The sequence below is a fragment of the Argopecten irradians genome, chromosome 10 (genome assembly GCF_041381155.1).
Source record: "Argopecten irradians isolate NY chromosome 10, Ai_NY, whole genome shotgun sequence".
Taxonomy (NCBI): domain Eukaryota; kingdom Metazoa; phylum Mollusca; class Bivalvia; order Pectinida; family Pectinidae; genus Argopecten; species Argopecten irradians.
Window position 1 is genome coordinate 37439851 of NC_091143.1, and position 27004 is coordinate 37466854.

A 27004-nucleotide genomic window follows, 5' to 3' on the forward strand; every position below is an offset into this window, starting at 1 on the left:
CAACATGTAATCCAATGACCATTCTGACCATTACAACATGTAATCTATTGACCATTCTGACTATTACAACATTTAATCCATTGACCATTCTGACCATCAAGTGGACAGGTTCACCTACAACATGTAATCCAATGACCATTCTGACCATTACAACATTTAATCCATTGACCGTTTTGACCATTGCAACATTTAATCCATTGACCATTCTGACCATTAAGTGGACAGGTTCACCTACAACATGTAATCCAATGACCATTCTGACCATTAAGTGGACAGGTTCACCTACAACATGTAATCCAATGACCATTCTGACCATTACAACATTTAATCCATTGACCATTCTGACCATTACAACATTTAATCCATTGACCATTCTGACCATTACAACATGTAATCCAATGACCATTCTGACCATTACAACATGTAATCCAATGACCATTCTGACCATTACAACATTTAATCCATTGACCATTGTAAACATATAAACATAAACACATATACTTTGTAATGTTAGAACACCCTCTAATCTTATTTGATTAACTTCTCACCTAAAACATTACAAATACACTGCTCATCTCAGCGTTTTTAAAAGTATATTTATAATTTATTTGTTTGATGAAATGTTGATGTCATCACTTTAACCTTTAAAGTCAAGGTCACAAGAATGAGTTATTCTAGCTTGTTACCTCAGCTCCATAGAAATAGTCAATGAAAGTTAATTATAAGATGAGGTGATGGAGATCACTTATTACTCTGAGACATGCTGAGTGAACTCCTTGATAAGTGAACTCCTTCAATTGAGCTAAGTGGAATAATTAGTTTTTATCTTGTGGTAACACCTTGGTGACCTTGACCTTTGTAATATTTACTATGTTTCTGACCTCCAGTGACTTGACCCCGCCACCTATTCCCTTTGACCCTTTACCCACAGGTAGGTGGTTTTTCTCTGGGTAATCTGTTTTCCTTGGCCCCCTAAACCTGCCACATCCTTATATGACTGTGACTGTTAATGTTGAACCAAACGACCCCTGGTATCATTTTCTGATACTCACCTCACGGTTACAGTTCGGAGATTTAGAATATTTCTCCGATACACAACAGATGATAATTTTTGCCCCACGGATTCCATTGTCAATCTTCTCAAACAGTTTATCTCCGCCTCCCATTTGACCAATGTCCATCCAGCATTCGTATCCGGCCATTTGTAAGTGGTTCCTTAGCAACTTCACCTCATTTTGGTGACCCCACTGGTAACTAAGGAAAATTGGCGGAGGCGTCGCATATTCTACCTCTTCTTCAACAACGCCCTCTGGTGACAGAAACAGAAAATGTCAAGCATACGAGTGACATACTTGATGCACCAATAACATTAACTATGTGAAATATAATATTTTATGACATGGACATGAAATATTTGTCCTAAAACCAACAGTGGACATTACTACTGACCTACAGCCTTCATAGCATTCTCCACAATGGCTGCCCCATCCATCCGGTTCATCTCCTGTAGGGCGTTTAGTACAGCGTGTGTGGCCTCTATCGTCTTGTGGGTGGCGTACCACTCACTAAGGAGTCCCATACAGGGGTCATGTTGGGTCGCCCAGCCCTTGATGTCATCAGGTGTATACCCCAACCTCTGGGCCAGAAGTCTCCAGTCATGTTCGGTGGTAGGATTCATCAGTTTGGTCAGATCTCGCGACCATTTTGGGGCATTGGTCATGGTCTGTAAAAAGAGGAAATGAGAACAATCATGTTAAATTTCATAACCTCACATAAATCAAGGGAAACAAGAGGCCCATGGGGCTTAACGGTCACCTGAGTTCATATACAGAATGAAACAAAGACATATAACCACCATATCTTGGCCCATCAGGCCCTTGAAGTCAGTCAGTGTTTTTTCAGAAATTTGACTTTTTTATCTGTGAAGATTATTTGGTTCCATCAAACCTGTGAATTCGGAAGAAGATTTTTGAAATTTTAGCCATTTTGATCCATTTTTGGCTCCGCCCCTCTGGTCCCTGGGGGTCAGTCAGGACCAATATTGATAGGATGTTAAAATGCTATCTCAGGCTATTAATTCTTACCCAGTTTGACTCATTTCCTATAAAAACTAAGCAAAAAATGTTCATTAATGTGTTTTTCCTATAAAAACTACAGTAAACTTGACCCCCTCCCCACGGGGAAACAGGATAACCCAGGGTCCCAATTTCAGAAGAAATTTTTTGAAGTTCTAGCTAATTTTACCCCTTTTGGCCCCGCCCCTAAGGCCCCTGGGGGTCAGTCATGGAAAATTTGTTAATAGGATTCAATGGCCATTTCATAGGGATAATTCTGACAATGTTTGAGTAATTTCCTATCACAAATGACAAATGTGTTTTCCCTGTATAAACTATAGTAAACTTTACCCCCTCCCCAGGGGAAAACATGAGACCCCAGGGTCATATAATTCACAAGTTTTGTAGAGGGCCTTGAGACTATTCTATCTATGAAGAGTATTTGATTCTATCACATCTGTGAGTGGAAATAGAAGAAGATTTTTAAAATTTTAGTCAATTTTACCCCTTTTGGTCCCCCCACAGCCCCCTGGGGGGTGGGGGTCATATAATTCACAATTTTGATTGGCCTTATGCCTTATAGAAGGTTTGTGCAAAATTTCATTGAAATTGCATCTGCGGTTTTGGAGAAGAAGTCGAAAATGTAAATTGTTTATCGTCGCACATTTGTTTGTTTGTTTGTTTGTTTAGTTTTACGTCCTATTAACAGCCAGGGTCATGTAAGGACGTGCCAGGTTTGTTGGTGGAGGAAAGCCGGAGTACCCGGAGAAAAACCACCGGCCAGCGGTCAGTACCTGGCAACTGCCCCACATGGGATTCGAACCCGCATCCCAGAGGTGGAGGGCTTGTGGTAATATGTCGGGACATCTTAACCACTCGGCTACCGCGGCCCTTCGCACAACGGAAGACGGACGATGACATACAAAAGGCAATTACAATAGGTCATCATGAAATCTCAGGTGACCCAAAAATGAAATAAAAATGAGTTGACATATAAGTTGTATTCCTTCCTCATCACCATAATAAATTGAAATCAAGACCTCTAAAATGAAGAGGGGCTCTTAAAGGGACATGGGCGCTTATTGGGTCAATTACGGTATGTTAAATATAGCTTGACCTGCAAAATATATGATTTTGATAACAAGTTTACTGATATGTGTGGGTAGCCATATTAAATCTACTTCTATTTTAGAAGATAACAACACCTACCTTGTTGTCCACCTCCTCGACCTTGATCTTGGTTTCATCCAAATCTTTTTCTACAGTATCCACACGCTTATTGACGGTACTAAGTCCAGCTTTGACCGTTACGATTTCCTTTCCTTGTTTGTCGACTTTCTTATCCACCTTGTCAACCTTCTGTGAGGTCGCGACAACCTTCGTGTTGATTACGTTGATTTCACCTTTCTGTTGTTTTACATCCTCTACAATACCTCCAACACTGAAAATATAAAATTATATAAAAACTCAGTCCCCTTTGATAGTGGAGAGAAATAAACAACACCACAGTCTCCTGTGATAGTGGAGAGATATCAACACTGCACGCCCCTGTGATAGTGGAGAGAATCTCAGTCCCCTGTGATAGTGGAGAGAAAAATAAACACTACAGTCCCCTGTGATAATGGAGGACTTTGACATTGAACATAGACGTGGCCTGAATTGTACTAACCTTATACCATCCATGGAGTTGAGTATAGACGTGGCCTGAATTATACTTACCTTATACCATCCATGGAGTTGAGTATAGACGTGGCCTGAATTATACTTACCTTATACCATCCATGGAGTTGAGTATAGACTTGGCCTGAATTATACTTACCTTATACCATCCATGGAGTTGAGTATAGACATGGCCTGAATTATACTTACCTTATACCATCCATGGAGTTGAGTATAGACGTGGCCTGAATTATACTTACCTTATACCATCCATGGAGTTGAGTATAGACGTGGCCTGAATTATACTAACCTTATACCATCCATGGAGTTGAGTATAGACGTGGCCTGAATTATACTTTATATACCTTATACCATCCATGGAGTTGAGTATAGACATGGCCTGAATTATACTTACCTTATACCATCCATGGAGTTGAGTATAGACATGGCCTGAATTATACTTACCTTATACCATCCATGGAGTTGAGTATAGACATGGCCTGAATTATACTTACCTTATACCATCCATGGAGTTGAGTATAGATATGGCCTGAATTATACTTACCTTATACCATCCATGGAGTTGAGTATAGATATGGCCTGAATTATACTTACCTTATACCATCCATGGAGTTGAGTATAGACGTGGCCTGAATTGTACTTACCTTATACCATCCATGGAGTTGAGTATAGACATGGCCTGAATTGTACTTACCTTATACCATCCATGGAGTTGAGTATAGACATGGCCTGAATTATACTTACCTTATACCATCCATGGAGTTGAGTATAGATATGGCCTGAATTATACTTACCTTATACCATCCATGGAGTTGAGTATAGATATGGCCTGAATTATACTTACCTTATACCATCCATGGAGTTGAGTATAGACGTGGCCTGAATTGTACTTACCTTATACCATCCATGGAGTTGAGTATAGACGTGGCCTGAATTGTACTTACCTTATACCATCCATGGAGTTGAGTATAGATGTGGCCTGAATTGTACTTACCTTATACCATCCATGGAGTTGTGTATAGACATGGCCTGAATTGTACTTACCTTATACCATCCATGGAGTTGAGTATAGACGTGGCCTGAATTGTACTTACCATATACCATCCATGGAGTTGAGTATAGACATGGCCTGAATTGTACTTACCTTATACCATCCATGGAGTTGAGTATAGACATGGCCTGAATTGTACTTACCTTATACCTTCCATGGTGTTGAGTATAGATGTGGCCTGAATTGTACTTACCTTATACCATCCATGGTGTTGAGTATAGACATGGCCTGAATTGTACTTACCATATACCATCCATGAAGTTGAGTATAGACGTGGCCTGAATTGTACTTACCATATACCATCCATGGAGTTGAGTATAGACATGGCCTGAATTGTACTTACCTTATAACATCCATGGAGTTGAGTATAGACATGGCCTGAATTGTACTTACCTTATACCATCCATGGTGTTGAGTATAGATGTGGCCTGAATTGTACTTACCTTATACCATCCATGGAGTTGAGTATAGACGTGGCCTGAGTTGTACTTACCTTATACCATCCGTGGAGTTGAGTATAGACGTGGCCTGAATTGTACTTACCTTATACCATCCATGGAGTTGAGTATAGACATGGCCTGAGTTGTACTTACCTTATACCATCCATGGTGTTGAGTATAGACGTGGCCTGAATTGTACTTACCTTATACCATCCATGGAGTTGAGTATAGACATGGCCTGAGTTGTACTTACCTTATACCATCCATGGAGTTGAGTATAGACGTGGCCTGAATTGTACTTACCTTATACCATCCATGGAGTTGAGTATAGACGTGGCCTGAATTGTACTAACCTTATACCATCCATGGAGTTCAGTATAGACGTGGCCTGAATTGTACTAACCTTATACCATCCATGGTGTTGAGTATAGACATGGCCTGAATTGTACTAACCTTATACCATCCATGGAGTTGAGTATAGACGTGGCCTGAGTTGTACTTACCTTATACCATCCATGGAGTTGAGTATAGACGTGGCCTGAATTGTACTTACCTTATACCATCCATGGAGTTGAGTATAGACATGGCCTGAATTGTACTTACCTTATACCTTCCATGGTGTTGAGTATAGACGTGGCCTGAGTTGTACTTACCTTATACCATCCATGGTGTTGAGTATAGATGTGGCCTGAATTATACTTACCTTATACCATCCATGGAGTTGAGTATAGATATGGCCTGAATTATACTTACCTTATACCATCCATGGAGTTGAGTATAGATGTGGCCTGAATTGTACTTACCTTATACCATCCATGGAGTTGAGTATAGACGTGGCCTGAGTTGTACTTACCTTATACCATCCATGGTGTTGAGTATAGATGTGGCCTGAATTATACTTACCTTATACCATCCATGGAGTTGAGTATAGATATGGCCTGAATTATACTTACCTTATACCATCCATGGAGTTGAGTATAGATGTGGCCTGAATTGTACTTACCTTATACCATCCATGGAGTTGAGTATAGACATGGCCTGAGTTGTACTTACCTTATACCATCCATGGAGTTGAGTATAGATGTGGCCTGAATTGTACTTACCTTATACCATCCATGGAGTTGAGTATAGACGTGGCCTGAGTTGTACTTACCTTATATACCATCCATGGAGTTGAGTATAGACATGGCCTGAATTGTACTTACCTTATACCATCCATGGAGTTGAGTATAGACATGGCCTGAATTGTACTTACCTTATACCTTCCATGGTGTTGAGTATAGATGTGGCCTGAATTGTACTTACCTTATACCATCCATGGTGTTGAGTATAGATGTGGCCTGAATTGTACTTACCTTATACCATCCATGGAGTTGAGTATAGACGTGGCCTGAATTGTACTTACCTTATAACATCCATGGAGTTGAGTATAGACATGGCCTGAATTGTACTTACCTTATACCATCCATGGTGTTGAGTATAGATGTGGCCTGAATTGTACTTACCTTATACCATCAATGGAGTTGAGTACAGACATGGCCTGAATTGTACTTACCTTATACCATCCATGGAGTTGAGTATAGACGTGGCCTGAATTGTACTTACCTTTATACCATCCATGGAGTTGAGTATAGATATGGCCTGAATTATACTTACCTTATACCATCCATGGAGTTGAGTATAGACATGGCCTGAATTGTACTTACCTTATACCATCCATGGAGTTGAGTATAGACATGGCCTGAATTGTACTTACCTTATACCATCCATGGTGTTGAGTATAGATATGGCCTGAATTATACTTACCTTATACCATCCATGGAGTTGAGTATAGACGTGGCCTGAATTATACTTACCTTATACCATCCATGGAGTTGAGTATAGACATGGCCTGAATTGTACTTACCTTATACCATCCATGGAGTTGAGTATAGATGTGGCCTGAATTGTACTTACCTTATACCATCCATGGAGTTGAGTATAGACGTGGCCTGAATTGTACTTACCTTATACCATCCATGGAGTTGAGTATAGACGTGGCCTGAATTGTACTTACCTTATACCATCCATGGAGTTGAGTATAGACGTGGCCTGAATTGTACTAACCTTATACCATCCATGGAGTTGAGTATAGACGTGGCCTGAATTGTACTTACCTTATACCATCCATGGAGTTGTGTATAGACATGGCCTGAATTGTACTTACCTTATACCATCCATGGAGTTGAGTATAGACGTGGCCTGAATTGTACTTACCTTATACCATCCATGGAGTTGAGTATAGACGTGGCCTGAATTGTACTTACCTTATACCATCCATGGAGTTGAGTATAGACATGGCCTGAATTGTACTTACCTTATACCATCCATGGTGTTGAGTATAGACGTGCCTGAATTGTACTTACCTATACCATCCATGATTGAGAGGCCTGAATTGTACTTACCTTATACCATCCTGGAGTTGAGTATAGATGTGGCCTGAATTGTACTTACCTTATACCATCCATGGAGTTGAGTATAGACGTGGCCTGAATTGTACTTACCTTATACCATCCATGGAGTTGAGTATAGACATGGCCTGAATTGTACTTACCTTATACCATCCATGGAGTTGTGTATAGACATGGCCTGAATTGTACTTACCTTATACCATCCATGGAGTTGAGTATAGACGTGGCCTGAATTGTACTTACCTTATACCATCCATGGAGTTGAGTATAGACGTGGCCTGGTCCTTGATGCCGCCTGTAGCGCCATCTTTCTGAAGCTGCTCTATATATGTTCGGTACGGTTCCAGACTGTTGGTCCCATTCTGAGTACCAATCGTGTGTATAGCATCAATCAGGGCCACTTGGTAAACTGGATTATCACACCTTTTGGCCAGGTTAACCACCTCTGCTAAAATTGTACCCACCAATTCCTAAAAACATGCAATGTATAATTATATTACTTATCAAATATGGCACCACATAGGCTTTTCACTTGGCAATTATTAGAAATTGAGAAACACATTAAGTTATATAGGACCCCTTTTAACGAGTAAAAACAATTTATATTGAACTAAATGATGATTGCTTTTGTCAAATTTCCTTAAACTAAGAACAAGCATGTATGCACTATCATTTTATTATTTGAACGAAACATAATTTTTCCACATTTAGAAACTGGAGGAGATAAAAGCCTCAGAATACAAGGACGATTTAATAAGCTTAACCAATGTATATATTAGATCACAGTGACCTACTTTTGGTATCAATGAGAATTTCACAATGTATATATTAGATCACAGTGACCTACTTTTGGTATCAATGAGAATTTCACAATGTATATATTAGATCACAGTGACCTACTTTTGGTATCAATGACAGTGACCTACTTTTGGTATCAATGAGAATTAAACAATGTATATATTACAGTGATATCAAGATGGCTTTTTGTCATTACCTCATGATTAGCTGCTAGTGCTATACCAATAGCCTGAAGGGCTGAGGTGAAGGTTAAATTTAGCTTTGGATTCTTCAGCACACGGTCAACTATATTCTTTCCGAACAGTTCTGGTTTTTTGGGAATGATGTGACTGAGAGCTGACAGAATCCTGTACTGGTTGTCTGAGTTGTCTATACACCGTTCAGCCAACATCATATCCACACTCTCCGGAGTAAACAACTGTAAAATAAATATTACCGTGTCACTATTACTTTTTCTAGTGAACCAAAATGTTATTTTCAACGAACAGACATTATACACAGGTCACTTTAATTATGTGACTTATGTACAATGTTTTTTTTTCCTTTTTTCTCTCTCTCTCTCTTTTCATCCTTATTTGTAATACACTAAAAGGCAACAGCTAGAAGTCTACAGACAGTGTCAATGTTCTATTTCATTCATACAGTCAAACCTGCCACAGCGACCACCTCCGTATAGAGACCACCTGGCTAATAAGACCACTTTCTCAAGATCCCAAATAACCAATTTCAGCATAATCTAACCTGTGTATAAAAATCACTTGGCTATATATATAAAGATCAATTTTCTCTTGTCTCTTGGGTGGTCTTTATGGACAGATTTGACAGTAGCCCAAAAACCGTAGTTTACAAGTCTGAATCTCATATGTGGCACTTTCTGTGAGTACTTAGTATTACAGTAATTTGGTCATTGTTCTTCCATCACCTTCTATATCCAACATGGCTTCAAAAAAACAGCTAACTACATAAAATTGTTAAATCAAACTAAACTAGTTAAAATCATATATATTTACAAAAGTAATGTGAGGAAAAATAAAGCCTGATAAATTTTTGAAGGATTACACAAAAATGTAGATTTTACCTCTGGCTGTTTTTCCCCAATATCCATTAAAACCACTGACTGCATAGATGAACTGTCAACATCGGTGTGTTTTTTTATGGTTTGTATCAGGTCGTTAAAGTTTTCCTCAGACATTCCATCACTCTCCTTATAAGGCCTCCAAAGGGCAGCTATCAAAATCAGAAGGACAACACACTCTAACTATTAATCCTAAACACTGTCTATACTCTCTATGGTTACACAATATACAGATTTCTGACGCTGAAAGATTTCAGAAATTCTTTAATTTCTTTCTTGGTCATATAATTCATATGAAAATGATCACTTAGCAAAAATCCAGTCTGATGTACTAAATAACAGGGCAATTAATTCTGAACCTCACCCACAGAAAACTTCAACAATTTGTTTTTGTGGTCTTATCACTTCTCTAAGCTAAATTGATAAAGTTTTACCCTAGAAATTCATTATCATTCGAGCTATGTTTTGTGGTTTCGCAAACAGCATGAAATTGAAGGAGTTTATCTATGGTATGGTAAGTTTTTAATAATGTCAAGAGGTGTCCTCTCCTTAGAGATAACCTCTTCTTAGAGATATCCTCTCTTTAGAGTTAACCTCTCCATAGAGAGGACCTCTCCTTAGAGATAACCTCTCCGTAGAGATAAGTTTTCCTTAGAGATGACCTCTCCTTAGAGATAACCTCTCCTTAGAGATAACTGCTCCTTGGAGATAATCTCTCCTTAGATATAACCTTTCCTTAGAGATGTCCTCTCCTTGGCATGATTCAGATTAAAACAAATTATCATCTTTTAAAATCTTTCGGTATGATATAAAAATATATATAACTATGTGGGAATTGTCAGGCAATACAACTTAACACTCACACAAAGCCGCAATTGAGCGCGTGGATTTGTACCATTGTATGATGGGGCTGACACAAGAGATGAGTAGAGTTGGGGCCTGGGAACTCGCCAGGGACATGATGTGTTGTGCTCCCTCCCTTAGGTTGTCATCCTCATGTCCTAATTGCTTTATAATGGCCGGCATCAATGGTGCCAACACTTGGTTACAGGTCTCAGTGGCAAGATGCTGGAATAGACGACAGAAGAACAACAGTAACATAAACAAATTGGGTAAAACAAGAAGTCCTATTATAAGGTATTACTATGTGTGTATAAATGCTGTATTTACCTCGGAGGAAATAAAACATTGTATTTCCCTGGGACGTGTGCCCCTATATGTGACCGCCCGTCTTCTACAGGGAGTTATCTCCCCTTCTGATTGTATACCACCAATAATGGACGAAGCGTAAAGCATCATTTTTAACTCATCACAAATTTCAATTATACATTTGTATTTAACACAGAGTAGCGAATCACAAATTTTCGGTATAGACCAAAAATAAACAATTTATGTAACATTGGGGTGGCAGTGTGATATGAAGGTTCATTTTCCCTCAGATGCAAGCCCTCGGGAAATATTACACCTTCGGGTAAATAAACCTTCATATCACACTTCCACTGGCAGTGGGACATAAATGCATAATTTATGGTATTAAGAATAAATCTATACACTTTCTAAGTGACTGAAACTATAAATCAAATATCATTTCCTTTATGAAAGTAGAAATTCTATTATTTTTGTATTATTATTATTTTGGGTTACATAATTTATTAATTTAAAAATTGAATACATTGGATGCATGCTCTCATTTAGTTTATCGTTTTGCAGGCATCGCGTAAGTTGAAAAAAAATTGCCAGACATTCGGACCGGCAAGGACTGTGAGTAAGCAGGACCAAACAAGATATTGACAGACAGAACAAAATGTCAATTTTTGAAGTAAAAGGTCCAAGTCAAATTTTGCCAGACATGTCCGTCGGACCGGCAACTTTCGCGATGTCTGGTTTTGTGGATTCTTAAAATCTAGAGGGAAAACCTCAATATGTATAGCTTTCTCCTCACTCCTTACCAAATTTACGAAGGTCTGTACACGGGTCGCGGCCACGCAGCCGTAGAGACTGATATGAGCCGTGACCACATCGATATAATCCAGATCCTCAGTTTCCATAGTGTACAGTATCATCTTGATCATAATTTCATTCACTTCATTTGGTATTTCTTTTCCTGAGCTAAAAAAATTAGAATATATTCATCATAATTCTTACTGGTTCAAATACACTATTTATTATACCCTCCCTTTATTGACATGATGAACTGAAATCCTGATAACGCTTTATTTTTGATAGGGTTGCAGGGAATAAGTGATTTAAAAAATATTTTTGACACTCTTGCCTCCCTGTGTTGAAACTCATAAAAATGAGGTACTGCATGTTCATAGCTGGGTTGAAATATCCCTTTGGGAGTTAATGAAGAGTATAGTCGGTCGTCTGTTTTGTAACATAGGGGCATAACTCTTTAACAAGGGGCCCAGAGGGCCTGTATCGCTCACCTGGTTTGTAATGCCAAGTAATGTTCTGAATACAGGTTCATTGTTTCTTTTCTGAAGGAATTTTAATATATACCTCTAATTCCCTTATTAGGCACCGCACCTCCTGCCCCCAGCGGGCAAAATTTAAACAAGTTCTGTTCCCCTTCTCCCAAGGATGTTTGTGGCCAAATTTGGTTACAATCCATGCTAAACTCTAGGACACGTAGTGATTTATAGGAATTACTTCTATTTCCCCTATTGGGCCCCGTCCCTCTTGTCCCCAGGGGGTCAGAGCCAAAATTTATACAAGTTCTGTTCCCCCTCCTCCAAGGATGTTTGTGGCCAAATTTGGTTACAATCCATTCAGAACTCTATGACTAGTAGGGATTAAAAGGAAATGTTGACGGACGGACGGACGACGGACGCCGCGACATGACATAAGCTCACCGGCCCTTCGGGCCAGGTGAGCTAAAAATGTGTAGGTATCTTGTTCACATTATGCACATAAACATTAGTGTCAGCGAGTTTAATTGAAATTCCTCAAGTAGTCAATCAATCATTGTGCCTTCTTATGGACAGACACGTGGACAGATAGACAGACAACCTAAATCCAGCAAACACCCCCCCCCCACCTGTTAAGGGGAAATGGGGGGGGGGGGGGGGAGTTATAATAACCAAACATAATGACTAAAACCTGGCACCTCCTGCAAAACTGCAAAAATACTTCAGCCAAACTCTGGAGTGCATGTCCATCTAACCCTACCGTGTACCTGTACGTGCTGAGGACAATATTGAAGATGTTATCGGCCGTGACCCTAAGTATGTTTTGAGGACAATATTGAAGATGTTATTGGTCAGTTACCCTATAGTGAAGTACCTGTATATGTTGAGGACAATATCAAAGATGTTATTGACCAGTTACCCTACAGTGAAGTACCTGTATATGTTGAGGAAAATATCGAAGATGTCATTGGCCAGTTACCCTATAGTGAAATACCTGTAGGCCCTGAGGACAATATCGAAGATGTTATCGCCCAGTTTTTGAGTGTTGTTATCCTCCCATGGGTAGTCCTGGTCCATGTACAGTACCGAAAACTTCTTTAGTAGGCTAGGGATCACTTCTTTGTTGTTCTGAAATGATAACAAAATACAGACATTAAATTCTCAGGCTTCTTACATGATATTGTGTCTACAAGATGTATCATACAACAATACATTGCATATTTACCAAGTCATCTTACATTCTATACCAGAACAGATACAAAGATAGCTTAAGACTGCATTCCTCAAGCACCTCTCACTTGCTTAACTTGGTCCAAATGATGTATCTGATGAACTTTTGAATACCCATAAGCTTATTCTTCAAACAGTATCATATCCACTTTCAATATGTATGGTACAACAAACCATTTTATATGGTAAACATGTGAATATCCCTAGTGTAATAAAGTACATGGTAGTCAAAAAATGACTAAAATAAAATATTTCTCACATAAAGTTGTAAAAATGGAAAAAAACTGAAGTTTTGACTTAAGTCTAAGCTTTTGTTTTGATATATCAGAGGCAGGTTTCTAATCTTACCTCCAGTGTAATGTTGCCTACGAATCCTTCAGCAAATTCATTGAGGGCTTCCGATCGTTTCTCCATTATGTTCACTACAAAGTTAGCAACTCCACCCATAGCTTTGTCTGCAACTTTTACAATTCTGAATAGGGAAACAATTTTTTTAAATTAAACAAAACATAAAATTTAGCTGTGTCGCATTGTAAGTATGGGGAATAATGTCCAACTTTTGATCACTAGTGGTCACCTGTGGGACGGAGGAATCACCTTGTAGGACGGAGAAATCACCTGTGGGACTGAGAAATCAGAGGGCCACATTGTCTGGTACTGGCTGTGTAGGGCGAGGGGTTTTCTCTGGGAACTCCTAACTAGCTCTCCTCTACCAACATAGCCTGGTACAAAATCTTAATGGTCTTGATGGAAGTAAAAAAACTAAAAGACAACCATCCTTTAAATGTTAGGGGAATGAAAATAGTTCTTATATTGAGATATATTGCCATTTTATTTAAAGATGCTCCACCGCCAGAGCATAAATGATATTCATAATTTGAACAATAATTGGTGTTTAATCGTGTATATATATGTCTAATTAGCACAAAAAATGTAATAAAATAATTTATTTTGTCTTTGGTGCATGTGCAATCAGTATTTCATTCCATATAGGATATAGTGACATGGATTTTGTTCGGGATGCAATTAATTATTTTTCATATTTTAAACTTGAAGTAAAGTTAGAAGCTCAAACTTTTCAATGGTGGTAATGGTGTAAAGTAAGTAACTTTTTTAACTGAAGAAAAATACTAAATCATCTGCTCATGTTTTTTATAGTGAAAAAATATAATTTGTCAGCGGTGAAGCATCTTTAAAAGATACATATCTATACAATACGTAAATAGCACACATCACATTATACTGTAATTTGGTAAAATACTTGAAGGATGATTCTAAAGTATGATAAGGTCATAATGAGCGATCTATATATACTGTAAACATTTTTATCAATGAAAGTCAAACACACCAGACAAGTTGAACAGTTCATTAAATTCAGGTTTCAAATGAATAGAAACTAATTTCCATCTTTTCCCCAAAATTCATGCAAAGTTAACACCTATAAATCCTATTGGTATATATTAATTGTGACAGTATGATATTGCGATAGACTCGTGCGATATTATTGTCCATCCCTGATTAGTCACTCTACCTTAGCTGTTCGAGTATACTGTTGATGTTATCTCCGTAGGCTCGGAGTAGTCGGGACGTATCACTTTTCCCGTCTGTTGGAAAGTCCACAGTACTTATGATTTCTATCATTTCTACGGCCTCTTTATAGTTTGCCTGTAAAGACATTTATTTAAACTATACTGACGAAAATGGACTCCCCCCCCCCCCAGGTATAGAAAGCAGATCTAGATAGGGCTACACAATAGGGCTACACAATGTATTGTAAGTGATTTAGCTTCTGGTGAAAGTGTTTTGATGACATTTAGCAAAAGAATGAAATGAGTTATCATGCATTTCTTTCAATTTTAAGAATCTGTTCAATGTCATATATGTCACTTGTTCCATAGATTTCACTGTTTTCAAAAAACAATTTGTCAGATATCCCGCTCGCAGAAAACAATTTACAATCTTCTGAATTGTGTAGTTAAAATGCGAAATTTAAAAATACATTCTTCCATTTGAAATCATTAAAATGTTCACAATAACATCAAGTTATGTAATTTTAGTTATTATCTTACTACTAATAGTTAAAGATGCTCCACTGCCGACAGAGCATAAATGATATTCATCATTTGAACAATAATTGGTGATTAATCGTGTGTATATATGTCAAATTAACACAAAAAATAATATAAAATAATTTATTTTGCTTTTGGTGCATGCACAATCAGAACTTCATTCCATATAGGATATAGTGCCACCGAATTTTTTCGGGATGCAATTAATTATTTTTCATATTTTGAACTTGAAGTAAAATTAAAAGCTCAAACTTTTCAATGGTGGTAATGGTGTAAAGTAAGTAACTTTTGTAACTGTAGAAAAATACTAAATCGTCTGCTCCTGTTTTTGATAGTGAAAAAATACCATTTGTCAGCGGTGGAGCATGTTTAAAGAACAATATCATACCTTCCAGGTCCAAACTTTCCTGAACTTTGTATTATCCAGAATGTTGTTGGCTATAGATGCGCTGTCCTTTAGACCACACTTAAGCAGTCCCTTAACAATTGGAAACCACAGAGCAACAGACTCCTTCCTACAATGAGAGGGCATTGACAATCATCTGTCTCATATATACTTCATAAGTCTTAGTCTAGAGAAGCTGGATTCATATGAAGCATATAGCAGTACTGAAAATGATTTTAATTCCATGAAAGGCCTTTGTCGAAATTATGGAGAGTATAATTATTGTCAGAATCATTTGATGCAAATCTGAGTTATATTTACAGTTATGGTGAAATCAGAGCTATATCTACAGTTATGGTATAAATTCAAACCAACCTGGAAAACAAGGGCCTAAAGAGCCCAAATCACTCACTTATTACAGTTAAACTGTAATTGGTAATCATGGTGCAAACTAAAAGCAAGCGGTGTGCCCTTTTTGAGGTCTAAAATGGCTATGTTGTTTTGAAGTTAAAAATAACAACTGTACTCTTTATGGTTCTTTTACAGCCCTAATCAGATTTCAGCTGAATCACATCTGTTTAACTGGAGAAGTTTCAAAATTTGTTTTCCAGAATGGCTTGGTTGGTACTGTGTATGTATTGTAAGTGAATGTATACAGCTACATACATTCATATCATTTTTAACTGTCATCACATATTGAATTAAAGACTGATTATTTCAACATTTTTTTGTGAGAATCAAGGAAAAGTAAGCAAAAACACAATTTTCCCCTACATAAATTATCAAATAGCAAACTCGCCCCGCCTCCCTCATTCAATCCAGAAACCAATGATTCCTGAAGTTCATCAACAAATAAAACATATTGGAAATGTGCAATCCGGTGTCATATCAAAAAAGTATCCCCCATCAAAAAAGTATCTGGATACTTTTTGATGGGGGATACAAATTTGATATGACACCAGCATGACACCTGTGATGAGTAGAAGCCCTTTTTGCTTACAACAGACCGAAGATCAGGTATATTAGATAATTACCTGACAGACAGACATGGGGAGCAGTCTCGTACATTTGTGACTATAATAAAGGATATTTGAAGCTTACTTTACAGTGGCTGATTTCTGTACCGAGTCTGCCATTCTGAAGGCCCAGTTCTCCAGAGATTTCGGTGATGGTGCATTCGTTAGTATCTCGGCAAAGACAGGAGCCCACTTGACAACAATCTCAGGGTGATTCTGAAAAGATCATACTTTCATTTTAGATCATATACATTTATTTGTACTTTTTATATAACCTCCTAAATATAATTTAGTTAAATATAATAGATAAGCTGAGTTCAACTTAGAAATCAAAAGTTTAATTTATCAATAAGAAAGAGAAGATTAATTAGGTAATCAAGGTTATAGATAACAAATTAATTTCAATATAGAACTTGAATCCCAAAAAATACCTTGGAATAATTAGTGTAGAACCTCCTTATCTCCTATTGGTTTATACAAAATGTATTCAATTTATAATTATTTACATGTAATGATCGTAGGGTGGTGGTTTTTCTCCGGGTCCTTCTTAATAATTAGCTTTCCTCTATGTTCTTAAATGACGTACCATGGCTGTTACATAGGATGAAAAACAAACATGCAAATACTTGTTTTTTTAGTACTCGGTACTACGGATCTTTGACGTTCTGAAATACAAACGAAAGTTGGTAGAGAAAAACGGGAGTATGTTATACATATAAACATTTGCCTATGAAAAATATAAGGACACGATGAGGTCAAAGACAGACAGTATATATTCACAAGTGTCCTCATTTACCCGAAATTTTAAGTGAAATAACAAATTATTAAAACATCTCTTTTAACTGATAATAACATAAATGAAGTCAAGCACGACTGCAACTCGATTACGAAGTTTCCACTTTTAACTTGCGTGTTGTACAAATTACGTGTACAACCGTAATTATTAAGAGAGCAATTGTATTTATTGAAAGTTTGCATATTTATACGATATTTTAATAAATAACAAACAAATTGTTACAACAACACTTTATTAAATAATATTAACCGGTCCACAAATAATTAAATTTTAGTGAAGCGAGCAGCGTATACCGAGTCCTTTAAATAGTATCAATGTATTGAAATGACGAATAAAAGATTTTTCCACACAAACAACACATTAAAATGCATTTCATCAAATATCCATCTATAGTGCTTGAATTTCATATTATCGATATTTCATAACTCAACAATTTGTAATAAGTAACATAGTATAGCTGTTTCCCGTCATCAATCACAAGTTTAAGTTTGTTTTTATTTTTTTCAGATTGTTCGAAAGGCTCTTCCGCTTACCGTGAAAAAAGTAATTCCCTTCGGAATATTTTTTCATAACCGATTAAACTACAAGGGTGGTCCATTCATGATCATATGGTAATACATTATAATGTGTAGCATATAAAGTTCATGACGAATGCATCGATTTTAGGGTCGCCCATGTACATATACAAATGTGTACTACTACAAACGCCACAGCTACTGTAAAAAAGATTGAACATTTTGAATTCGTGTTTCTTCGTCATTTTGCAGTTCTCTCATGCATAACAAAGATATAAAGTAATGAAAATATTTCCTTTCCAGTTATCTATATTCAAATTAAGTCAATTATGGCATAATCAATGATGAACAACAACGTTGAAGATAGTTTGATGCAGATGGATACATGTATATACATAACACTGAAGAATACGTGTAAAATTGCATGTTGGCTAATCTCATTCCAAGCGAAGAATCTCTAAGAAAAGCATATTTGTAAAACATCAAACTTTGTAAAAATACGAACAGAACGTGAAATGTACTGTCCACATTGGACGGGCACAGGTAAGTTGTTTATAGATTTAATCTCACTCCAAGAAGTTGTGTTAATTACAGGTGAAGTTTCAGAACTCCTCCCCCGGCCCGTGGCAAGCGACAGGAGGGTTCGACGACACAAAAGTAACACCTGTCGTGACCTATCTACCTGTACAGGGTAAAATACCCGTGCGCGTCACGCTGGGAAATTGAAGAGATTCCAGGTACAAATAACAACGAACACGTGTGTGAGAAAGTAATTGTCCAGTTTTTATTGATAATGAAGCAGAAACGTATATCACGCTGTCTGATTTAGACACGCACGCGTACCAGTACGTGTGAAGGCCTTACAATGTAACGTACCTGCACAGTTAGAATTCTGTACACGTTTACATCTTTTGAATTCCCCTTTTCCATTTTCATATAAATACAAGTACTTATTTATTGCGTTTAAAAAATATGTACATGTAGATGCCAAATCTCACCTCTTTCCCGTGTTTACAAACTCGTCATGTTAATGATTTTTAAACTTTCGAATTTATTTACAAATCTCCCGAGTTTGCGTTCTTCGCTACATTGATAATATTTAACATAACAAGAACAATATTATGCCAGCGTGTCTGTAATATCGTTTTATTATTTTTTATTATCTTTTGTTTTAGCTATTTTTCTTGTGTAATCTTTCAGTTGTCGTGGATTTTTTTTCTAAAATAATGCTTTTTTGACATTAATGTTTCTGTAAGACAGTTTGTTTCGTTAATATTTGGAATTGCTTTCGCAGAAATAATAATAACAGCTAGAAACATATATACATATATTATAATATGTTCTCTGAATAATAATAATAAAAAAGTGAAAATCACATTAAATTTTGTAGTAGTTTTTGATAATTATTACTTTATTATTTTCATGTAAATTGACTGAATGAAATGTTATTTAAATACGAAGGTAATTTTCAAGGACGTTTTTCACGGATCACGGAGCGTCATGTATGCGATCTTGTTACTGTACATATTATTATTTCCAACCACATCTAACAAACATATATACATCCAAAAGATATATTAAAATGCAATACAATACACTTTATTATTCATTTTTTTTTTATTTCATAGATGTTACGATGATCGCTTTCTACACGAAGCGGTAAACGTAATATCTATAGGAGAAAAGTTAATGAACATTAAATACCCGGATCGTCAAAGCGTCTCACCGGTAATGGTTCTATTAATTTAGTGGTTAACGTTAGCGGAAGTTGGAATCCTGCTAACGATTAACTCTCAAACGATTTCTTTCTAACGCAAACGATATATAAAACGCAACAACTAACGATTAACGATTGCTAACACGCAAACGATAGAACGATTAACGATATAAACGATTGCTAACGCTAACGATTGCTAACGGAAAATAACGCAAACGCAAACGAAACGCAAAATTTGGAACGCAAAAACAAAAAACGGTTCAAGTACTGTTAAGACCCCTGCCCCCCCCCCCCTCCAGCCTCCAATGTAAACCTTTCTTCTAAATGTCGGTTGTCTACACCAGGAATTTTAGTTAACGATTGTATCCTACAATTAGAGAAAAAACTCACCGCTATGGAGCCTTCTGGCAATTCCTCAAAGAGACACCTCCCAAACGGTTCCATAACTTGTGGATATTTAGCACTTTGATTTGATACGGCCACTTTCTTCATGAACGTTAAAAGACTATCTAAAATATCTGTCAAGTCTTTTGGATCTCCACTGCAACATGTGCAATGTATCAATGATAATTAAAATAAATTTCATATTACAGCATTTATTTCATTTTAAAATGGTAAAATCCAGCACTTTGCTTTATCGGAGTGATTTTCTTGGTCCTTGTAAAACATGTTAATTAACATTAATTTTTTTATAACATATAACACTTAATTGGAGTAACAAGTCCTTCCAACTTATATAGTTTTCTTATACAAAAATTAACACGTAGCTACTATGGTCATTAATTAATCTGAATTTTTTACCAGATGTTAAAGGTAATCATTTTTGAATACCTGATGCTGTAATTTATCATTTTTGAATACCTGATGCCGTAAAGGTATAATTTTTGGATACTTGATTCTGTAAAGTATGATTTTTGGATATCTTGAATTACTGTAAAAATTTTGAAGTATAATACTTGGATACCTGACAGTGTGTAAAGTATGTTTTTTTGGATACCTGACGCTGTATAGTATAATTTTGGATACCTGAAGCTGTAAAGAATAATTTTGGATACCTGACAGTGTAAAGTAATATTTTTTGGATACCTGACGCTGTATATGATATAATTTTGGAATACCTAGAAGCTGTAAAGAATATTTTTGGATACCTGACAGTTGTAAAGTATATTTTTTGGATACCTGACAGTGTAAAAGTTATATATTATTGATACCTGACGCTGAAAAGTATAATTTTGGATACCTGACGCTGTAAAGTATAATCTTTGGATACCTGACAGTGTATAGTATAAATTTGGATACCTGACAGTGTTAAATGTATAATTTTGGATACTGACAGTGTAAAGTATAATTTTGGATACCTGACAGTGTATACAGTATAATTTTGGATACCTGACAGTGTATAGTAATAATTTTGGATACCTGGACAGTGTAAAGTATAATTTTGGATACCTGACCCGTATAGTATAATTCTTTCATTTTTAAAAAAACCTGTGGGATACCTGACGCTGTATTAGTATAATTTTTTGGATACCTGAAGCTGTAAAGTATAATTTTGGATACCTGACGCTGAAAAGTAAAATTTTTGGATACCTGACAGGTGTAAAGTATATTTTTTGGATACCTGACGCTGTAGTATGTATAATTTTGGATACCTGACGCTGTATAGTATAATTTTTGATGGATACCTGACAGTGTAAAGTAACCTTATTTTTTGGATACCTGACGCTGTAAAGAATAATTTTGGATACCTGACGCTGAAAAGTAAAATTTTTGGATAACTGACAGTGTAAAGTAGTATTTTTTTGGATACCTGACGCTGTATATGTATAATTTTGGATACCTGAAGCTGTAAAGAATAATTTTTGGATACCTGACGCTGTAAAGAATAATTTTGGATACCTGTAACGCTGTAAAGTATAAGATTTTTTGGATACCCTGACCCTGTAAAGTATAATTTTGGATACCTGACAGTGAAATAGTATATATTTTTTGGATACCTGACGCTGTATAGTATAATTTTGGATACCTGAAGCTGTAAAGAATAATTTTTGGATACCTGACAGTGTAAAGTATAATTTTGGATACCTGACGCAGTAAAGTATAATTTTTGGATACCTGACGCTGTAAAGTATAATTTTGGATACCTGACGCTTGTATAGTATAATTTTGGATACCTGACGCTTGTATAGCATAATTTTGGATACCTGACAGTGTAAAAGTATAAATTTTTTTGGATACCTGACGCTGTATAGCATAATTTTGGATACCTGAAGCTGTACAAGTATAATTTTGGGATACCTGACGCTGTATAGTATAATTTTGGATACCTGACAGTGTAAAGTATAATTTTGGATACCTGACGCTTGTAAAGTATAATTTTGGGATACCTGAGGGCTGTATAGTATAATTTTGGATACCTGACAGTGTAAAGTATATATTTTTTGGATACCTGACGCTGTATAGTATAATTTTGGATACCTGACGCTGTAAAGTATAAATTTTGGGTACCTGACCCTGTAAAGAATAATTTTGGATACCTGACCTGTAAAGTATAATTTTGGATACCTGACAGTGTAATAGTATAATTTTGGATACCTGACCCTGTAAAGTATAATTTTGGATACCTGACAGTGTAAAGTATATTTTGGATACCTGACGCTGTAATAGTATAATTTTGGATACCTGACGCTGTATAGTATAATTTTGGATACCTGACGCTGTATAGTATAATTTTGGATACCTGACGCTGTAAAGTATAATTTTGGATACCTGACGCTGTATAGTATAATTTTGGATACCTGACGCTGTATAGTATAATTTTGGATACCTGACGCTGTATAGTATAATTTTGGATACCTGACGCTGTAAAGTATAATTTTGGATACCTGACAGTGTATAGTATAATTTTGGATACCTGACGCTGTATAGTATAATTTTGGATACCTGACAGTGTATAGTAATAATTTTGGATACCTGACCTGTAAAGTATAATTTTGGATACCTGACGCTGTATAGTATAATTTTGGATACCTGACGCTGTATAGTATAATTTTGGATACCTGACGCTGTAAAGTATAATTTTTGGATACCTGACCCTGTAAAGAATAATTTTTGATACCTGACCCTGTAAAGTATAATTTTTGATACCTGACAGTGTATATTATAATTTTGGATACCTGAACAGTGTAAAGTATATAATTTTTGGATACCTGACCCTGTAAAGTATAATTTTGGATACCTGACGCTGTATAGTATAATTTTGGATACCTGACGCTGTAAAGTATAATTTTGGGTACCTGACCCTGTAAAGAATAATTTTGGATACCTGACCCTGTAAAGTATAATTTTTGGATACCTGACAGTGTATAGTATAATTTTGGATACCTGACCCTGTAAAGTATAATTTTGGATACCTGACGCTGTAAAAAGTATATTTTTGGATACCTGACGCTGTAAAGTATAATTTTGGATACCTGACAGTGGTAAAGTATAATTTTGGATACCTGACTCTGTAAAGTATAATTTTGGATACCTGAGGCTGTATAGTATAATAATTTAGATACCTGACAGTGTAAAGTATATTTTTTGGATACCTGACGCTGTATAGTATAATTTTGGATACCTGACGCTGTAAAGTATAATTTTGGGTACCTGACCCTGTAAAAGAATAATTTTGGATACCTGACCCTGTAAAGTATAAATTTTGGATAATACCTGACAGTGTATAGTATAATTTTGGATACCTGAACCCTGTAAAGTATAATTTTGGATACCTGACGCTGTAAAGTATATATTTTTGGGATACCTGACGCTGTATAGTATAATTTTGGATACCTGACCTCTGTATAGTATAATTTTTGGATACCTGACGCTGTAAAGTATAATTTTTGGATACCTGACGCTGTAAAGTATAAATTTTGGATACCTGACGCTGTAAAGAATAATTTTGGATACCTGACCCTGTAAAAAGTATAATTTTGGATACCTGAGAGTGTATAGTATAATTTTGGATACCTGACGCTGTATAGTATAATTTTGGATACTTTACGCTGTATAGTATAATTTTGGATACCTGACGCTGTATAGTATAATTTTGGATACCTGACGCTGTATAGTATAATTTTGGATACCTGACGCTGTATAGTATAATTTTGGATACCTGACGCTGTATAGTATAATTTTGGATACCTGACGCTGTATAGTATAATTTTGGATACCTGACGCTGTAAAGTATAAAATAATTTTGGATACCTGACCCTGTAAAGAATAATTTTTGATACCTGAACCCTGTAAAGTATAATTTTTTGATACCTGACAGTGTATATTATAATTTTGGATACCTGACAGTGTAAAGTATAATTTTGGATACCTGACCCTGTATAGTATAATTTTGGATACCTGACGCTGTATAGTATAATTTTGGATACCTGACGCTGTATAGTATAATTTTGGATACCTGACGCTGTAAAGTATAATTTTGATACCTGACAGTGTAAAGTATATTTTTTGGATATGACAGTGTAAAGTATGGATACCTAGTTAAAGTATATTTTTTTTATATCTGATGCTATAAAGTATAATATTTGGTATATCTGACACTGTAAAGTATAATTTTGGATACCTGACGCTGTATAGTATAAGTTTGACAACATTCACTGTCATATCAACTTGTTTCTCACTTCGTCCAAAGTTTTCGTCACAAATCACCCCTTGTATAGTTTCCAGGTGTTTGCCAGTCACATCTTTGTTCTTCACAGCCTAAAAAAAACCTGACTAAATTAAACAGATATTTTTGTAAGTGGAAACCAATGATGCACCTGGTTTCAGTTTTACTAGAAAAGACCAAATAATGAATTTTACAATACATAAGATATACAGTACAATATGTATATATCATAATGCCCCCTTGATCCATGCGGGATGTATGCAGACAATTTGGATTAAGAAATAATTTGTGAAGATTGTAAACACCTTTGTATTTTTGGTTATAGAAAGTGCAGCCCAAAGGCCTGTTTGTTCACAGAGAAATTTTTTGTGATAGTGGTGTCTCAGCAACAGTAATCTAGTATGTAAATCACCCATAAATATATGTAAGGTTGGAAAACTGTCTCAGTAACCAGAAACCAGAAGTCAAAACAAGATCCAGTGTTGGGCAAGCTAGACCATATCCAAAGTCACACTCACGGGAGATTACAAAATATTCATATTTTAAAAATAAAATCATTCATGAAAGGTAAACCCATAAATGGGATATCAATTTTAAACATAATCTTATTGACTTTTCGCTTTAAATCTGAACTTTAATACGATTTATGTGCCTCTACTGCTTCGGAATTTTCTGCCTGGCAATGGAGAATGACGTTGAGATATATTTTATAGCTGCAATCACATATTTTAGCATAAAATAAAAGTAGAAGTGTTCAACGCTATATCTATATAGTTATAAATTCAATACCAGGAATTAAGCACTTGGTTATCATTCTAAATATAAATATTGTTTCTAGCGGTACAGCAAGTCAAAACACAATAAGCAATTCTGAACAAAACACATGGCATCAATAACCGTCTGATGAGTGAGGGTAGATAACTCTTTTGACGATTGGAAATCCTTATTAAATATATTTGCCTATCATCTAAACTGCATTCATAACAATTTTTCAATGGATTAACTACTGCACTCTCAGATAGGCTTAAAATGCTAAACTGCATTCATAAGAATTTTTCAATGGATTAACTACTGCGCTCTCAGATGGGCTTTGCCTAAAATTATATTATTCATTATGACTAACCTTGAAAGGATTACGGTCGTATTTTTCTCTGTAGAAGTCTTGAATCCTAAACATGACTCTATGGAGAGCTAGGCCGTACTCTACTGGTAGATCTGTCATCCTTAGGTAGTAGAACACATACAGGTCCAGTAACAGGTCCTCACACTCGGGGGTATGGATGTGCTGGTTTTCACTATCAAAACATATAAATATTATTATATACATGTTTGTACATAATTTGTTTGTATTTAATGGATACAGTCAGTCATATTATCTACCCTTGTGGAGGGGGGGGAGGGGTAAGTCTGTACCTAGTAAGTCTAAAATGACACCAATGACGTATTTGTGTTCGTGGAGGAGTACTTTCCAGTTTGCTTAGCAAAAGTTGTGAAAGTTATTTTTTTCTCTTTAGCAAATAAGAATTTCATACAGAAGATCCTGATGTTGGACAATCCCGACATAACTCGATTACACATTTCTTACTCAATTAATTGGTCAAATACCCCAAACCAACGATACTCGACGAACTTGATCAATCGGAACACCACTAGTGATAATTAAGTATACACATAACCAAACTGTACCTTAGTAAGTCTAGAATGACGCCACTAACACAGTCGTCCCAGGCACTGGCCTGAGCTGCTGTGGATACTGTGGGCTCCTCAGAGGTGTGACTCGCTTCCTTCAGGGCAGCAAAGATCTTTTTCAGATCACCTGGTTTCATTTCCTAGATTTTGAAACATTTAAAATGTTACAATGTTGGCGTTCTACATCAGGCATCTTGATAAGATACATATGAGCACATTTGCTGTAAATCATGTGCCAAAATGTGACATCACTGTTGAACAAAATAGAATGTGCTAAGCACTATACAGTGCTTAATGCTTGTTAAAATTAAAATAACGAAAATATGTCAAGGACAGTGTTCTACTGAACCTAGTTTTGATAGCACATTAAGGTTCATGTCATCATAATTAACATTAATTTGAATGAAATTAACTTACTAATAATCTAAATTAGTAGATTCTAATTTAAAGTACAATTTAACCAATTTCGGATCATTATAAGAAAGAATACAGTGTAGCTATAGTTAGGTGTTTTGCAGAAATGATATATTTTCATGATTTTGCATATTACCGTATTCGACCCAATCAGCCCCCATGTCCCTAAAAGCGCCCATACCCCTTTTATGAGGCCTCAAGTTCAATTGTCCAAGCATAAATAAAGACCAAAACTACACTCAGCTGCATAGATTTGCAATAATTTCATCTTATTAGCACCTTTTCATTTTTTTTTCAATTTTTCAAGCACCCTGGGCGCTTATTAGGTCGAATACAGTATTTAAAGATGGTCAAAATAATTTCATCAGTAACATGAGAAATGATGGAAATGTGTAAAGCTTGAAAAGTCAAACTGTTGAAACTTAAATTCATTAATCTATTGTAAGAACTTAAACTTTATTTTCTAATTTGAGAAATTAACATGAAAATCAGAGAAATTTTGACCACCATAGCTGGCTATTTAGTAATAATCCTATATTGTATACCTG

General features: G+C 36.1%; 1 protein-coding gene across 1 annotated transcript in view; it reads right to left on the reverse strand.

The window, feature by feature from the left end:
• Positions 1-27004, reverse strand: part of LOC138333822 (uncharacterized) — a 32678-nt gene that overhangs the window by 3204 nt on the left and 2470 nt on the right. Inside the window, exons 4-20 of the mRNA XM_069282437.1 lie at positions 26040-26182; positions 25477-25648; positions 24309-24445; positions 20078-20228; positions 16745-16875; positions 15647-15773; positions 14721-14854; positions 13538-13661; positions 12954-13087; positions 11498-11657; positions 10412-10616; positions 9552-9700; positions 8670-8891; positions 7919-8145; positions 3264-3495; positions 1450-1723; positions 1053-1309 (exon numbers count right to left, since the gene is read on the reverse strand). Coding sequence (XP_069138538.1) covers positions 1053-1309; positions 1450-1723; positions 3264-3495; positions 7919-8145; positions 8670-8891; positions 9552-9700; positions 10412-10616; positions 11498-11657; positions 12954-13087; positions 13538-13661; positions 14721-14854; positions 15647-15773; positions 16745-16875; positions 20078-20228; positions 24309-24445; positions 25477-25648; positions 26040-26182 — 2979 coding nt within the window. The remainder of the gene's footprint in view (positions 1-1052; positions 1310-1449; positions 1724-3263; positions 3496-7918; positions 8146-8669; positions 8892-9551; positions 9701-10411; positions 10617-11497; positions 11658-12953; positions 13088-13537; positions 13662-14720; positions 14855-15646; positions 15774-16744; positions 16876-20077; positions 20229-24308; positions 24446-25476; positions 25649-26039; positions 26183-27004) is intronic.